The sequence below is a fragment of the Mastomys coucha genome, unplaced genomic scaffold, assembly GCF_008632895.1.
Source record: "Mastomys coucha isolate ucsf_1 unplaced genomic scaffold, UCSF_Mcou_1 pScaffold15, whole genome shotgun sequence".
NCBI lineage: Eukaryota > Metazoa > Chordata > Mammalia > Rodentia > Muridae > Mastomys > Mastomys coucha.
In genome coordinates this window covers 57,833,030-57,849,325 of record NW_022196897.1, presented here as the reverse complement: position 1 = coordinate 57,849,325, position 16,296 = coordinate 57,833,030, and the positions used below count along the sequence as shown (strand labels likewise).

Below are 16,296 nucleotides of genomic sequence, written 5' to 3'. Positions count from 1 at the left end.
TGTTTATGTAAAACATGAACAGGAAATACGCAGCTGTTGGTCTCCTCAAAAGCTGTCTTCCCTCTCAATCTCCAGCGAAGCAACCATTGGCTTTTAGTCTGTTTGGCTCCATTTATTGTTGTTATTTCTCAGGCAGACCCTTTGCAGCAAATTGTGAACTGGTCCGCCTGCATTCATGCTGATGCTGTGATTTTCAAATGTACTAGTCACTTATACTTAACTCATAGGCAATGGCATGAATGCTTTTATACTACAATGACTTATGTATCATTTCATATAGATCTTAAGGTTTTAAAATATCTACCATCCCTATTTAGTCTATTAGAGAGACAATTGAAACAAATATATATTATAGGTTTGCACTTTTTTCTTAAACCAAAAGTGGCATTTTATACATTATTTCAGAAACAAAACAAAATAAACAGAGTACTAATGTTAAAGTAGTTTTGTATTCATATATTAATAATGCAGTGTTCCTCTGAGTTCTTCATAAAAAATGTTGTGTCACCACAAATAAAAACAAAATCACTTAAGTGTTTATGGGATGAGAGTAGGTGAGCTTTATTTTTCCAGGACTGCTCTATATTTTGGGTGTTTGCATTGGTATATTTAATCTTTCTCAATTAAGAAATCTATCATCTCTCTAATCTCCCCTCAAGAAAATAGATTAAAAGGCTCTAAATGGTTTAAGGCACAATTATTTACAGCTTTCAATTAAAGAGGAAAAAAACAGGCTTCTAACTTTCTAATTTTTAAAAAGGAGGTTTCGATGAAAAGAGTAATTATGGGGAGGTAATAGTTAAAAAAATTATAGCTTTATGGGAAAACAACAGCCTAGAAAAAAATTTAACATTAAACTCAGAATATTGCTGTTCATGGTTTCGACAGTAGTGTTGGTTACCGACTGGGAGTTCTCTTCTCTTGAGGAGTAACCGGCCAGACTTACAGACCTGATTAATTTGCTGCAGAACTTCTTGAGAGGGTTTCTTAGAAACAATGTTATGGAAAACTTAAAAAGATGAATTGTCCCTCAAAAGAGGGCTGTGATTAAAAGAGTTTGGTGTGATGGTGGCTTGACAAGCATTGTGTTTGCTAGCAGTATTAGAAACAGCCGTGTTGGGCTGGAGAGATGGCTCAGCGGGTAAGAGCACCGCCTGTTCTTCTGAAGGTCCCGAGTTCAAATCCCAGCAACCACATGGTAGCTCACAACCACCCATAATGAGATCTGATGCCCTCTTCTGGTGTATCTGAAGACAGTTACAGTGTACTTATTTATAATAAATAACAAATGAATCTTTGGGCCTGAGCGAGCAGGGACTGAGCAAGCCAGGAGGGTTGACTGGAGCAAGCAGAGGTCCTAAAGTCAACTCCCAACAACCAGATGAAAGCTCACAACTAACTGTAAAGCTACAGTGTGTACACATATACATAAATAAATAAATCTTAAAAAAAACCCAAAAACCAAAAAACAAAACAGCCATGTTAAAGACTGAGGAGGAGACTTACAAACATCCTTGTAACTTTCAATGTCCCATATTTATTTTCCCCTCCAGACCAATTACTCCTAGCTTTTGTGGTCTCTGGATGCTAACGTCCCAAGGAAACAGTGTCCTGATGGGCACTGTTGGGGCAACACTGGTCTAAGGGTATGACTTTGGTAGTGTAGTTTTGATTTTTATACTATTATTTTCCTAACTACAGTCATAGCTGGAATTTACCTACTTTCAAAAATCCACATAATAGTTGCTCTCACAACAATTAGTCTTAGTACAGGGGTGGAATGACCTTAAACACTAAGGACGACTGTAAACTACCTTATAGTGTTATAAATTTTTAATCAGTTTCTAGCTTTTCAAAATTTACAAATTATCTCTAATTTAAAATTTTGCATAATAAACTGAACACAGCAGTCAGGGGTGGATGAAGTCCAAGCTTCAAGCCCATGCTCAGCTATAAATCAAATCTTAAGTCAGCCTGGGCTCATATATGAGTCTGCTCAAAATAAATAATGAATTCTAAATACTGATTAAAAAAATATTACATGTGTGTATCTGTATGTGTGCATGTGTCTGTGTATCTGTGTATGTGTGTGTGTGTGTGTGCACGTGAGCACATGTGCAAGCACATATGGGGAGGTCAGCAGACAACTTTTGGAACTCAGTTCCTACTTCTCTTTTGTGTGTCCTGGTGACAAGGACTTGTATCCATGAAATCTCACTAAGACCTGCACAATGGCAACACTAGCTGACATCCCAATGTGGATAGGGAAATCTTAGGAAGCCCCACCCCAGGTGAAAAGCACGTACAATGATCAAGATGAGGCTATGAACTTGAGAAAAGGTGTGAAGAGGGGAACATAGAAGGAATTGAAATGGGAAGAGGGTGAGGCAGAAATTATGTAAATATAGTACTCACACATAGAATTCTTTTTAAAAAATGAAGTAAATGTAAAAATAAACAAGTGAACAAACATTTAAGTGTGGGGAAAGCTTTAAAAACCAATGCTCTAGAAAGAAATCTCACCACTGGGCATTCCCATAATAAAGCATCCTCAATTTTTTCTGATTTGGAACATTTTGGCATTTCATAAAGTTTTCTTGGCTCTGATGCAACACTGGGGGGAAAAAGAAAAAAAGCATGATTATTATTAGTTTTAAACTGAGGTGGTCTTTGCTCAGATTTGAGACATTTCTTTTACATGTCTGTAGCCCCAGATTCCAATTTTCTATTGTTTTCCTTAACTGTTCTGTTTTTTTTCTAATCACAAATTTATAATATACAAACACAAGAAAAAAATGTAAAAAAAAAAAAAAATCAAGAGCGATGGTTCTCCAGCTAAGAGCACTTGCTACTCTTCCAGAAGACTCAAGTTTGGTTCCTACCACCCACATGAGGAAGCATACAACAATCTGTAATCCCAGGTCCAGGGCATCCAATGCCTAGGGACCTTCACTTACACAGATGCATACACATAAATAAAATTTAAAAAAATAAATCACTTAAAACAAACATATATTTTGGTTTATCTTCCAGATTTTCCTTATGTAAATAAAGTTACTTGGAGATTGCATTACAAAATGCTATTCTACTGAATTCTTAACTAAATCCTTAAACATTTACTGTAAATGTCTGTTGAATTCACTACGTTTATTTTATTACTCTTAAGAAGGATAATATACAGATTTAAAAAAAAAAAGCCCCATTATGTGTTAGCTAGTTTTATGTCAATTTCATACATACACACACGAGAGTAACCAGAGAAGAGGAAACCCCAAGTAAGAAAATGTCTATAAGAACAGGCTGTAGGAAAGCCTGTAGACATTTTCTTAATTAGTGACTGATGAGTGTACCATTGTGGGTATACCATCCCTAGGCTGGTGGTCCTGGGTTCTATATGAAGTAGGCTGAACAAGCCAGAGTGAGCAAGTCGGTAAGCAGCATTCCTCTGTATCAGCTCCAGGTTCCTGTCATGTTTGAGCTCCTGTTCTGACTTCCTTCAGGGATGAATAGTGATGTAGAAGCATAAGCCAAATAAACCCTTTCTTCTCCAAGTTTATTTGATCATGGTGTTTCCTAATAGCACAGTTACTCTGACTAAGATATATGATTTTGAATGAGCATTTGTGGATACAAAAAGAGACACACTCTTTATGTCTATTTTATTCCTTTCATAAGTATTAAATATGTGTCTATTTCTACCATCTTTCAACATATATCTTCCAGCAACTTGAAGCTGGCCTGGGAAACATTTCAGGCACTCTGCCCATGTCTGCCCCTCCGTCTTCCCCTCCCCAGAACTGTATACTCCCTCTTTACCTAAAAAGTGAAAACTGTACCCTTGATGCTTAGTTTCCAAACAATCTTGCTATGGTTGCCAAGTCTGTTCTCAAGCAGTCCTCCTTGCCTCAGCTTCTCTGGGCTGAGGCTACAGGCCCCTGCCCCACCCCCAGCTAGTCTCTTCTCTGACAGCTACTGAGATGTAGTCATAGATGTCTTCTTTTCTTTTTAACTAATGAACTTTAAAGTTCAACTACTGAGAAGAGAAACAATTTCCAGGATGACATTTTATTCACCTCTGATATTCTCTCAGTAACTCAAAAGGTTTAAATCAAACTGAATGTCACAGGAGTGAAAGCAATCTCATGTGATTCTACCTGTGGGTGCAGCCCTCCTCAACAGCGTGCTGAAGAACACCTGTATCATTTATCACTGCGATGCTGATCAATGGCATTTACTCTGACTGAACTTTTAAAAATCAAAACAACTGTCTCCGACTTGGGAAGGCAACACCCTGGGTATTAAATGGTTCCTAAGAGTCACTGTGAATACTGCAAGGCAGATGATGGGCATCATGAACATGTAAGCGAATGTCCAGACTGCCATCGCTAGAATCGGAGGCTCATAGACACTGTCTTCAGAAAAACCGAAGAAATGATTAAAAAAGGACAACCACTTAAAGCCTTTGGTTGTTTTCGTAAAAGCACAGGGAGAAGCACTTATTCCAGAAAACCTCCTAGGACTCAGTAGGAACAGTGGGAGTCCACAGTGTTTGATCCAGGCATGTTCCCTGGGTTCCTTCTTCTAGCTCAAGAAGATAGTATCACAGCTCTAAACCGTTATGACTGAATCCAGGCTCCTTTCCCCGCTGCCCTGATTCAGAAGGCAATTGCTGGAGAGATTCTCACCCAGCCCCAGCCACGTGTTGTTGGGGCTGACCTATACTATACATTAGTATAGATGAAAGTTGGGGCTCCCACAGAGGCTCTACCTTGGGTGTAACTACAGTGTAGAATAACAGGGTCCTGAGTATGCTTCTCTTTGTAAGGTCCGGATTGGCCTTATCTTTCTTTCCTGGCCTGAGTGTTCCCTCAGCTTCCTAAACTGCTCATCTTTTACTATTAGGGAAGTCACGGCATCCATCGACTCCTGTGACCAGCTCCGTGGAGTCGACTTGAAGATTGCCTGGGAAAAGAAGAAGGTCACGAAACAGCCCCTAGTTCTTTTCAATAAAATGGACTTTATCTGCAACAGATGTGGAGAATTTCAAGTATGTGTGCAGTCGGTAAATCATTGGAAGTTATACCCAAGGGCAAATGGAAGGACATGGGTAGATTCACCAGTGCTAAAGGCTAATAAATTGTAGGTTGGGCGATTTGCCAAAGAACCAAAAAATGATACCAACCAGAGTCAAGGCAAACCTCAAAAATCACTAGTCTCTCTGACTTCTAGTTTCTGACCCAACAAGAAAAGAACTTAGCTTTATTTATCCCTTCTGAGATAGCTTCAGCTGGTGCCCCGCACGCATGAGGACCCAAGTTTAGATGGTTTCCCAGAGTTGTGGAGGTGGAGCCAGGCAGATTCATAGGGCTTGCGGCCAGGCTGGCTAACAGAATCCTAGCTTCCCAGTCCAGTGAAAGGAGAACCTGTCTCAACACCAAGGTGGTTGGCTCCTGAGGGATACCTCTGAAGATTGACACACAGAAAAATGCCCAGAATTTTTACAGACACAAAGTGAAAGATAGAGAGGCAATTCCATAATTTCTTAATCCAGGTAACGGGCACGGGAACATCAATTCACAGTGGTGTTCTCTTCGGTCTGACCTTGAATAGATGGAGGCTGACTGTTAAGTATTATTTATCTACAAATACTATACTTTTGTTTGAATATTTTTCTCTTGGGGGAAAAAATAGTACTTCTAAAACAAAATACCTGTCTCCTTAAGCAGCATCTAATTATTTCACAACCTGTTTTCTCGACTCTGATCTCTAAATGGTATAAACCAGCAAACTGTGCTGAGAAACATATCATTTTGCCTATGGTATAATTTTGTGTGAAAAAAAATCACAAAGATGAAGTCGGCAACTTTAGATTTCACGAGGTTTTAAGATCTCATGCGCTTCCCACCTAGTTTTATTATGGACTCGTTTTTTTTTTTGTTGTTTGTTTTTTTTTTCATCTTCCCATTTCATTAAAGAAGCCACGTGGTTCTAGGAAAACTACGGGTCAGGTGGATTGGAGCAAAAACCATCACCAAAAATTTACCTGCTGACACAGCACCGGTAATTGTCAAAATATATTCTTCCTCTCTCATAGGCTATAGGTGACTTGGAATGAGTTGTCCAAACATTCTTAAACTTAGTACTCTCCTGCAAGATACAAAGAATTTCAGTTTAGAAAAGAACTCAGCCCCCTGCTATGGAACCACTTTAGGTGCCTAGTTTAAATGTACAGTTTTTAAGTACATTGTTTCTTCTTTTTTTTTTTTTTCTCCCTCTGCCCATAGATGGTGGTTTAATTGGATGCCCAAGTTTTGAATCGATTGTTTGCAGGAAGGCAAAAGAAGCTTTTTAAAACTACAGCCAGACGGCAGACCTACGAGTTGCGGGACACAGATGCCCCTCCCCACGTTATGACCCTCTAAGGAGAATCTGAGTCCGTAAAAAACTGCAGCCCGGCAGGAGGTTGGACTTCGGGCACCCCGACTACGGCGGGCATCACCTGGCACACCAGCGCCCGCAGGATGCCCAGGTTCGTCCTCTGCACCACGCCCGCGTCGCGTGCGTAGAAGCCCAGAGCCCGGCGACTCAGCCTGCGGCACACATTGGCCTTCCGGGTCCGGCCCATGGAGGCTCGGGGGTCCGCAGGGCCCAGAAGGGGCGCGCCCCTCACTCCTGCGAGGGGTAGCACCCACCACCCGCGAGCTTAAAGGGAAGGCTGACGCGGGAGCCCCACACTGGGGACTCGGGACAGAGACTAAGAGGAAAAGCCACACGGATTTGGCGCAAAGGAACAGAACCAACGGCGCAGTCCTGGCCCTTCTTTCTGCTCTCGGGATCGCCAACGCACGTCGCGGCCCGCCGTAGCCACGCCCTCTCCCGGAAATGTAGTTCCCTGGGCCTTTCCCTTGCTCCCCCCCCGACCCCACCCCGGCTTCTTTTTCAGAACTACAATTTCCGTCATGCAGAGCGAGGGCTGTCCGCGCTCCGCCCCGCCCCGCCCCCAGCCCGCCTCTCCCGGGCCCTAATTGGCTGCGCCGTAGGGCTGCGCAGTGGGTCGCGTAGCCTTCCGGGCTGCACGCGGTAAACCTGGGTGGCTTTGGGGGCGCTGTGCAGCCACCTGGTGGTGTCGCTTCACCTGTGTGTCCTGCACCCAGGGAGCAGTCCCTTTCTGTCCTGGTCGTGGGACGCCTGCCAATCCCTACTTTGGCCCTGCAAGGCTCTGGCCACGTGTCCAAGGGGGCGTTGTGTCCCGTGGGACCCTCCAAAGGTACGCCCTGTGGCTTCCCTTCAGCCTCACATGGAACGTTGTGGATGAGGTTGACTTAAACATTTAGTTGTATAAATACTATGCTTTTGTATTGTAATTAGTGGTGAAAGATGCTGGTTTTCCCACTAAAGTAGGATTGAATTTCTCTTTCCCAAAGGCTCGCCCTTGTGTGGCCAGCGGGGACCCTGACTGGTTTTGTGGTAATTGCTGTGTTTTTTTCCTCCTTCTATTCCCCCCTCCCCCCTTATAGGGAATAAACTATGAAATGTTTGCATTCTGATTGGACGCCTAAGATAATCCAGATTGATTTCTCTAAGTAAAAAATACCATTCTCTGTGAACTAGCTCAGCCTGTACGTTCAAAATTACCAACACACTAAAAATTTCCGTAACTGTATACCAAATGCGACCTGTTACCTCATTGTAAACCCCTTTAGTGTGGTGTCTGCATAGACTTGGCATGCCACTCAGTGATCTTAAGTGCTTAAAGAAAAAGTCAGTAATCACACCAGCTTTCTGATCGACAGAAGTACAATACAGGATGTATGTGCTGGGTCAAAATTTAACAGTTTAGTTTAGTTTTGTTGTTTTAAAGGGAAAAATACTTTTTACCCTTGATGCATTTCCTTCGGAGTCTGACTTTTTTGTTTGTTTGGTTGGTTGGTTTGTTGGAGTTTTTTCCCCTGATATTTCATGACTTGCTTATAGCATATGGTGGAGTGAGTGCTTTGCATATTTTTAGAAAGCTCTACAATAGTTAATTTGGTCATTCATGAATGCAGCTGTCACCGAAACGCTGGAACCCAAAAAAATATAGCTGGATTTTCTTTGGCTGAAGTGAAATGCAAATCATTGCTGAATTGTGCTCATCATTTCCTTCTTGTCTTTCTTGTTGCAGCTCTTGTCTTTCTGTGCTCTCCCACCATGGCTAAGCCTTCGTTTCTGTGCTTGTTTTTCACATGACTTCTAAGACTCCACTATACTTGACTATTACAACAAAAACAATTTGTGATTGTACCCTCAATTCATTCACTTTCACATATTAAGACCCAGCAGGGAGTTAGTCAACAGCTGGATGCAGACCACCCCTCAGACATGATGGCCATCGCTCTCACCTGCAGCTCCACTGTAATGGTTGGGATCAAAGTCTCCCCAGTTTCTACCAGATCCAAATGCTTATCCTCTGGGAACTCTGAGCTTGAGAAGTCTGTTCACATGCTTCTCCTTCACTTCCATTCTTAGCAGGGTGTGCTACCTCAAGGCCAGTCGCCTCAGTGTTTTTCAGGTTTTCCTGAGTGGCATCAAGCTTGGCCTCTAAACCATCATAGTAAGTGGTTTCTTTCATCACATTGGACCAGCGTGCAGGCTGGTGTTGTGGGGGAGCAAGAAGGACTACACAGTATGGACAGCTTGCGCAGTCTCCGTTCTTTGTTACCTAGCATTCTGGACTGTTCCCTTCCTGTGGTATTTATCTTACCACGGAGATCCCTAAGGAGAGTCATTAGATTGTCCTTGCCTCTCCCACAACCAAGTACTTTTGATTCTATTTCTGTCCAGTCTTTTCATCTCAGTAGTTTTATGCCTCCCCGTTTTCTATCACATTATTAATTAGCCTTCTGATTGTTCTTTCTGCCTATACTTGGAAATTCTAGATTCCCAACCTGTGGCAGTTTTTGGAGAGTGATTTCACTAATGCACAAAGCTGTCAGATCATTCTTAATGGCTCCTAGTTACCCACTGCAGAACGTCTCAAAGCAGAGTCCAACCCAGAGTCTTTCATTGTTAAAGTATTTTTAGTATGTTAAGTATATGCAAATATAAAACCATATATAAAGTCCTATGTAGCTTTTATGCAACTGTAATAACTAGACATTTGTAAACTAAATGAAGCGGAGAAATGTGACCAGTAAATTCAAGTGAACACTTACTCTTTGTGATCTTTCATGCTGTTTCACTAGACCTTAAAAGCAGCTGGGTGATGGTGGCACATGCCTTTAATCCCAGCACTTGGGAGGCAGAGGCAGGGGGATCTCTGAGTTCAAGGCCAGCCTGGTCTACAAAGTGAGTTCCAGGACAGCCAGAGCTACACAGAGAAACTCTGTCTCGAAAACAAAACAAAACAAAACAAAACAAAACAAAAAACAAGTTCAGAAAGCAAATCCGTCTGTCCTGTCCTTCGTGGTACACTTCTCTTACAATGAGACCTATACACATCTTTCTAGTGTTACAGATTATTCAGTGCTCCCAGTCTTTATTTAACCCATGATGAGACTTTCCCTTGCTCAATGTGTCTTGACTTTCTTTGACCCTCACTGGACAACACCATTCACATACAATATGTGTCCTAATTACTTTTCTGTTGCCATAATGAAACACCAAGAAAGGGTTTATTTGGCTTATATATCCTGAATCCCATTTCACTGATGGAAGCTAAGGCAGGGACTGAAACCCTGGCAGAAGCTGACAGCAGAGGCCATGGAAGGGAGCTGCTTACTGGCTTGTTTCTCATGGATTGTTTGTTAATCCTGCTTTATTCTAGAACCCAGGGCCACCAGCTCAGAGATGGCACCACCCACAGTGTGATGGGCCCTCCCCCATCTATCAGTAATTAAGAAAAAGACCTATAAGCCTACCCGCCTACAGCCTAAGGCTGTGACCGTATAATTCAGTTTCTCCTGGTGACCCCCAACTATAAAATTATTCTCATTATTACTTCATAACTGTCGTTTTGCTACTGTTATGAATCATAATGTAAATCTCTGTGTTTTCCTATGTTTTTTTTAAAGATTTATTTATTTATTATATGTAGGTACACTGTAGCTTTCTTCAGACACCCCAGAAGAGGGCATCAGATCTCATTACAGATGGTTGTGAGCCACTATGTGGTTGCTGGGATTTGAACTCAGGACCTTTGGAAGAGCAGTCAATGCTCTTAACCGCTGAGCCATCTTTCTAGCCCCTTTCCTATGGTTTTAAGTGACCCCTGTGAAAGGGTTGTTTAACCCCAAAAGGGATTGTAACCCACAGGTTAAGAGTTACTGTTATGGAGGTATTTTTCTCAGTTGAGGTTTACTTCTCACAGTTGACTCTAATTGTGTCAAGTTGACATAAGACTAGCCAGGACTTGTTAATTACTCTGCATGCAGCTTGTTGGGTAGTGCACCCATAATCTCAACTGTGGGACCCCAAACCCAAAACAGCAGTCAGATAAAGAAAGGTGGTCATCTAGATGATCTGACCTTTCTTTTATTAAAGTTCCCTTTTCTTTTTTGAAGATTTTTTTTTTTTAAATCAAAGTGAAAATAAAGGTTTTGCTATCAGGCTCATAGTGTAGGGAATACATGCCCAGATTCCTAATGAGTCCCAGAGGGTTGATCAGAGCCCCTAGTGTCCTGTAAAGGACATGGTGCTATCTCTGCCTTGCTATGTTCTCAGCCTGTCTTTTGACTGTCCTTCTGTCTGTTTCTGTCCTAATGTTTGTCTGCTTGCTCAATTCTTTCTGTTTGAGATTGTTCTACAGAGCTCCCCTTGCATTCTTCCTTCTAGCTGTCATGCTCAGGACCCTTCTTAGATGGTATTGCTTGCCTTGGATCCTTTCCTTGACCCATCCAGCTAAGCAGCCCTGACTATGTCCCCATGGTACTTTGCATATGCTTGTGACACTGCATTGAGCTAATCTGGGGAGAAAAATGAGCTGGGATATTGTTCTGCCTGTTTAGCATACTACTTAAAATACAGTTAATGCATATACATATTGAATGAATGAATGAATGAATGGCCTACAAAACTAATGTGTAGAACCTATGATCAGCAGGTAAGTGCTTTTAGCATCAATGAAGACTTAGTCCCCTCTTATTCTTTAAATCAATAGGAAGCCCCAGTAGAAATGAGAAGTACAACCACCTATGAATTCTGCTTTTAAAGCAGGTATTTTTCAGCTGGTTGTGGTACTGCACACTTTTAGTGCTAACACTCAAGAGGCAGAGAAAGATGAATCTCTAAGAGTTGGAGTCCAGCCTGGTCAATAGAGTGAGCTTCCAGACAGCTAAGGTGGAATAGTAAGGCTCTGTCTAAAAAAAATGTTTTTTATATGTAGTATTTTTTTTAATATGTAGAAATAACATCAACAGACACAACTACTGTTACAGATTCTCTAGTTGGAGAGTAAAATAAATATTGGTTCGTTTTTTTACCCCACCCCCATTCTTTGTTTTATGTTAGCAAAGTACTTATATTTTATCCAGAATATTTTAAAGACAAGAAAACATGAATTTGGAAGTTAGGAAAATGCTTTCTATTTCTATGATTTGCTTTTTTTTTTTTTTTAAGGTGATTTAACTAAATATTAAGCACTTAGGCTCTTGAATATTTGCTCAGGAAAAAAATCTGAAGCAAGGCCATTGGAAATCATTGTTCAACAGTTACTGTCCTCCGCCTGGGCTAGGACCTTTTTTGGCACAGGGTATAACAGTGGTTGTGATAGGAGGACCAGCTAGAGCCATTCTCAACCTCAAACCCTTTTGGGGTTGAACAACCTTTTCACAGGGGTTGCAGATAAGATATCCTGCATATTAGATATTCACATGATTCATAACAGTAGCAAAATTACAGTTATGAAGTAGCAATGAAATACTTTATGGTGGGGGGGGTCATCACACCACAAGGAGCTGTATTAAGGATCACAGCATTAGGAAGATTGAGAGGCCCTTAGTTAGAGAGTACTCAGTATTGCATCTAGTCATTATTGGCTGAAAACACAGATTTTTTAGGTAAGAGAAATAAATAAAGTGGGAGCCCCACTTTAGCCAGAGTGGTCTGAGAAGGCCCCTTTAAAGGAGGAGCTTTCAAAGGTCTCGAGAAAGAGAGGGCATGGTGGCTCATGCTTGTAATCCTAGCTACCACTCAAGAAGTTGAGGCACAAAGTCCATGTGAGTTTGAGGCTAGCCTGGGCTATAGAATGGCACCATGAGGCCTGTCTCAAATAAAAGCAAACATCCGGGGAAAGGGATGCTCAATTACAGGATTCTTGAGGCTTGTAACAACAAAGTAGGTTTGTTCTAAAATGTCCAGAAGGCTGGTGTGGCTCTTTTGTGTACAGGATGGAGATAATCTCAGAGCAGTAGGCAGGGACCAAGTCATGCCCAGTCTTTCAGGCTGAAGGAAAGAGTTTGAATTAGTTCTGTTGAGGCAGAAAGCCACAAGAGGCTTTGAGGAGGTGGGTAGCATGTTCTAGTTTGTTTGAATGACATCCATTTGGCTCTAGTGTGAAGAGTGTACTGGTAGGCCCAGCTTCTTAAACTGGATTTCCCTCCCCCTCCCCGCCTCGTTATGGGATCATATGTCTGAATGTGGGGGCCATGAGAAATTTGGCCATAATAAAAGGTTTCTGAATGCACAACCAAGAATGAATTCAAAGATCAAATGTGTGTTGAATCTGACAGGTTTTTAGCAGTACGTGTGTGCATTGCAGCCTTAGTTCTGAGCACACACAGCGTGCACACGTTACACTTCACATGCTGTTATACCACAGAACACACTTCCTGAAAGGTATTAGCTCACATGCAAGGCTGTTGTATAGTATGAATTGCAGTACTTGCACTGTCTATATAAGCTCTTCTGTTCTTACAGAACCATAACGGTTTAAATATGGGAAACATCTTTGTATTGTCCTACCATCATGCCTCAGCATGTGAGGATCAGATTATTACATCCTTAGACTACACAGTGTTAAAATGTTTGATTTGAAATTTGCTGTTTAGGTTGCAGACGAGTTTCATAAATAAATTGTGAAATGATTTTGGCTTGTGATTAGGGCAGAATTTCCAACAATATCTAAAGAGGTCCTGAACATGCCACCTGCCAGTTTGTCCTAGGTATTTATGTAAAGTGGTATCCTCAGCAGTGATAATTGTAAAATCTATAGCAACTCTGAAAAAAAACTTGGAAGATGTCCTATATCTTATAATATCACTTGGCCAAGATTTAATTCTTTCTTATTAATTTATTTATATGTGTAGCATGTGCATGCTTGTGCATATGCATGTGCAAATGTGTATCCATGTGTGTATGAGTGTGAGTGTGTTTTCTCTCTGATTACCTTTGAGGCAGGGTCTCTCATTGAACCCTGTGCTCACGTATGACAGTCTGTACATCTCTGCTCCTACTTTGCTGGGTACAGATATGCACAACCACTCCTTGCATTTTTTGTGTGGGTGTTAGGAGCCAAAGTCAGGTCTTCATGTTTGCACAACAGGTGCTTTATACGCATTGAGCCATCTTCCTAGCAATGGGATTCAATTATTTCTATAAATAATTAATAATAATAATTATTATAATAATTTCCAGCTACTGGGCTGGATGTATATTTAATTCTAGTATGCCTTGAGAGGCAGGTTTCTGTGAGTTCCAGGCTCTCCAGGACTACACAGTGAGAGATAGTCTTGAAAACAAACATGAACATATCCATATCATTAGTATGAAGATTTGCTTTCATCTTTAATAAAATTAGTTTTTATTAATTTTAAAAGTCTCACTGTATATGATTCAGACTGGCCTCAAATTTACTGTGTAATTTAGGCTGATCATCTTGAGGTCCTGATTGTCCTGCCTCAGCTTCCTGAATGCCAAGATTGTAACTGTGTACTACCATGCCTAGCTTCAGATGTATTTCAGAAGCACAGGAAAGAGGACTTCTTGTTGCAGGAGATATTAAAAAACAACTGGCAAGCTTTCTGCTACTGCAGGCAGCCCCTCTAGCTCTCCTGTGGGCCCCATGCAATGACCATACACTCCACGGTCAGCCACCACAACACCCATTTACCCTGTAGAAACAAAATTCTAGAAGCTTATAATTAATAAGTCAGATTTACGTATCAATAAATTCTCAATTCACAAGATGCCATTACAATAATTTCAGAACCAATTGATTTAAAAGCTGCCCACCTAGATCAGACAAATTATCCCAAATATTCTATCCTTTATGATATCATAATTACCTGTGGTTATTAAAACTATCCTGGATCTGGCTCTTCTTCCTGTCTGCCTGTCTCCATCTTGGCTCTTCTCTTTTCTCCTGAGATATTCTCTGTCTCTGCAACTCTTAGCTCCACCTCCCTTTCCCTGTCCAATCACAGGCCTTCTTCTGCACTAATATTTTAATGTAATTGGATAGGTAGGGATGGGAAGAGAAATCCATGAGGCTGTGATTGTGGCTCAGTTGGGGGTGCTTGCTCTGATAGGGGCCTGAGGTAGTTTGTTACTATACAGAAAAGCAGCTTTTAACTTATTTAGAAATTTTCTATGGTGCTAAAACATTGTGATTCTTGTTTAAGAAGCCCTTAACTTGATGTCACAAATTATCCCCCTGTAAGAAACTTTAAGCCAGGTGGTGGTACATGCCTTTAATCCTAGTACTTAGGAGGCAGAGATAGATGAAGCTCTGTGAGTTTGAAGCCAGTTTGGTCTACAGAGCGAGTTCCAGGATAGCCATGACTACACAGAGAAACCCTGTCTTGACTCCTCTCCCCCTCCAAAACACAACAACAATAACAACAAAAAAACTTTTAAAATGTGTCTTTTCCATTTAAGTCTTTAATTAAATGTGGGAATGATATAAGTTAGTGATCCATTTTATTATTTTTCATATAGAAGTAGTCATTTATCTCAGAAACATTTATTATTGAGTAGCCTTCATTTCTATGTAGATCATCAGTGTTAGCTCTGTTATACATCAAATTATACATGTGGTAACTTTATCTGTCTTCTGATGCTATAATAAAATGTCTGAGGCTGGGCACTTAATAAAGAAGTTTATCTAATTCCTACATCTGGAGGCTGGAAATCCAAGATCCTTTGGCTGAATTTGTGTGACTTCGTGGGAAAGCTACCTTGGCTGCATCACAACATGGTGGACGGCATCCTGGTGGGAACATGGGTGAGAATGAGAGATTGTATGGTAACAGGAAGCTAGAGAGATTTAGAGGCCACCCTTGCTCATTTTCTAAGAACCAGAAACTGAGTGAGTTCTGATGAAAACTATATTAGTCCTTCCCAGGAACAGTGCTCCAGCGGCCCGCTCACCTTCCACTAACCCTGTTCTTAAAGGTTCTAATGCCTTTCAACACTTCACACTAAGCTTCCCGTGCACGAACCTTTGGGGGACACACCTGAACCATGTTTAAGTCTGCTTCTGGCCTCCATTCTGTTCTATTTTCTCTCTTTCTGAGCTAGTAGCTGACTAATTATTATAGTCAGTTTTGTAACAGCTTGATAGCTGGTGAGGCAAGATTTATAACTCAGAAATGTCTTTTCTTTTTCTTTTTTGCTATTTGTACTTTTTATTTTAAAACCACTTAAGTTCCACAGAAAACCTCACTAGAATTTAAAAGTAGATTTGTTTCTTATTTTATGTGTATGAATGTTTTGCCTGCATGTATGTCTGTGCACTACATACATGCTTGGTGCCCACTGTGACAGTTTTTTTCTTTTTTTTTTTTTTTTTTTTTTTTATTGATTTAAGTTTTCTTGCATTATGATGAGAAAAGATACATGATTTCAATTTATCTGAATTTGTTAACATTTAAAAACATTTTAAGTAAATAGAGTTATATTACATTCTTGTTTCCCTTTTGTACCCCAACTCCTCCCAGAGACTCCCCTTCAATACCTGCCATACCTTTTGTTTTTTCTTAATTTGTCATATTCTTTAAAATTTATAAAATATTCTAACAATAAAAATGAGTATTATAGCCGGGTGAAGGTGGCGCATGCCTTTAATACCAGCGCTTGGGAGGCAGAGGCAGGTGGATTTCTGAGTTTGAGGCCAGCCTGGTCTACAGAGTGAGTTCCAGGACAGCCAGGGCTACACAGAGAAACCCTGTCTCGAAAAACAAACAAACAAACAAGAAAAAAACAAAAAAAAATAAAACAACAACAAAAAAATGAGTATTATAGCCAGGCGGTTGTGGCACACACCTTTAATACCAGCACTTGGGAGGCAGAGGCAGGTGGATTTCTGAGTTCGAGGCCAGC

The 16,296-nt window shown here is 41.0% G+C and overlaps 2 protein-coding genes across 4 annotated transcripts in view; one reads left to right on the top strand and one right to left on the bottom strand.

Moving 5' to 3' along the window:
• Window positions 1–6,877, bottom strand: part of Dcaf17 (DDB1 and CUL4 associated factor 17) — a 30,786-nt gene extending 23,909 nt beyond the window's left edge. For 2 of the 3 annotated variants that reach the window (XR_004118631.1, XM_031370578.1), the window contains exons 1-3: window positions 6,500–6,866; window positions 6,044–6,147; window positions 2,524–2,614 (exon numbers count right to left, since the gene is read on the bottom strand). Coding sequence is in view for 2 of the 3 variants with exons in the window: in XM_031370578.1 (XP_031226438.1) it covers window positions 2,524–2,614; window positions 6,044–6,147; window positions 6,500–6,625 (321 nt within the window). In the remaining variant the exon portion in view is untranslated. Of the gene's footprint in view, window positions 1–2,523; window positions 2,615–6,043; window positions 6,148–6,499 lie in introns of all 3 variants that reach the window. The other variant, XM_031370576.1, reaches the window with a different exon arrangement.
• Window positions 6,878–7,027: 150 nt separating this feature from the next.
• Window positions 7,028–16,296, top strand: part of Mettl8 (methyltransferase like 8) — a 105,163-nt gene continuing 95,894 nt past the window's right edge. The window contains exon 1 of the mRNA XM_031370575.1: window positions 7,028–7,267. The gene's annotated coding sequence lies outside the window, so the exon portion shown is untranslated. The remainder of the gene's footprint in view (window positions 7,268–16,296) is intronic.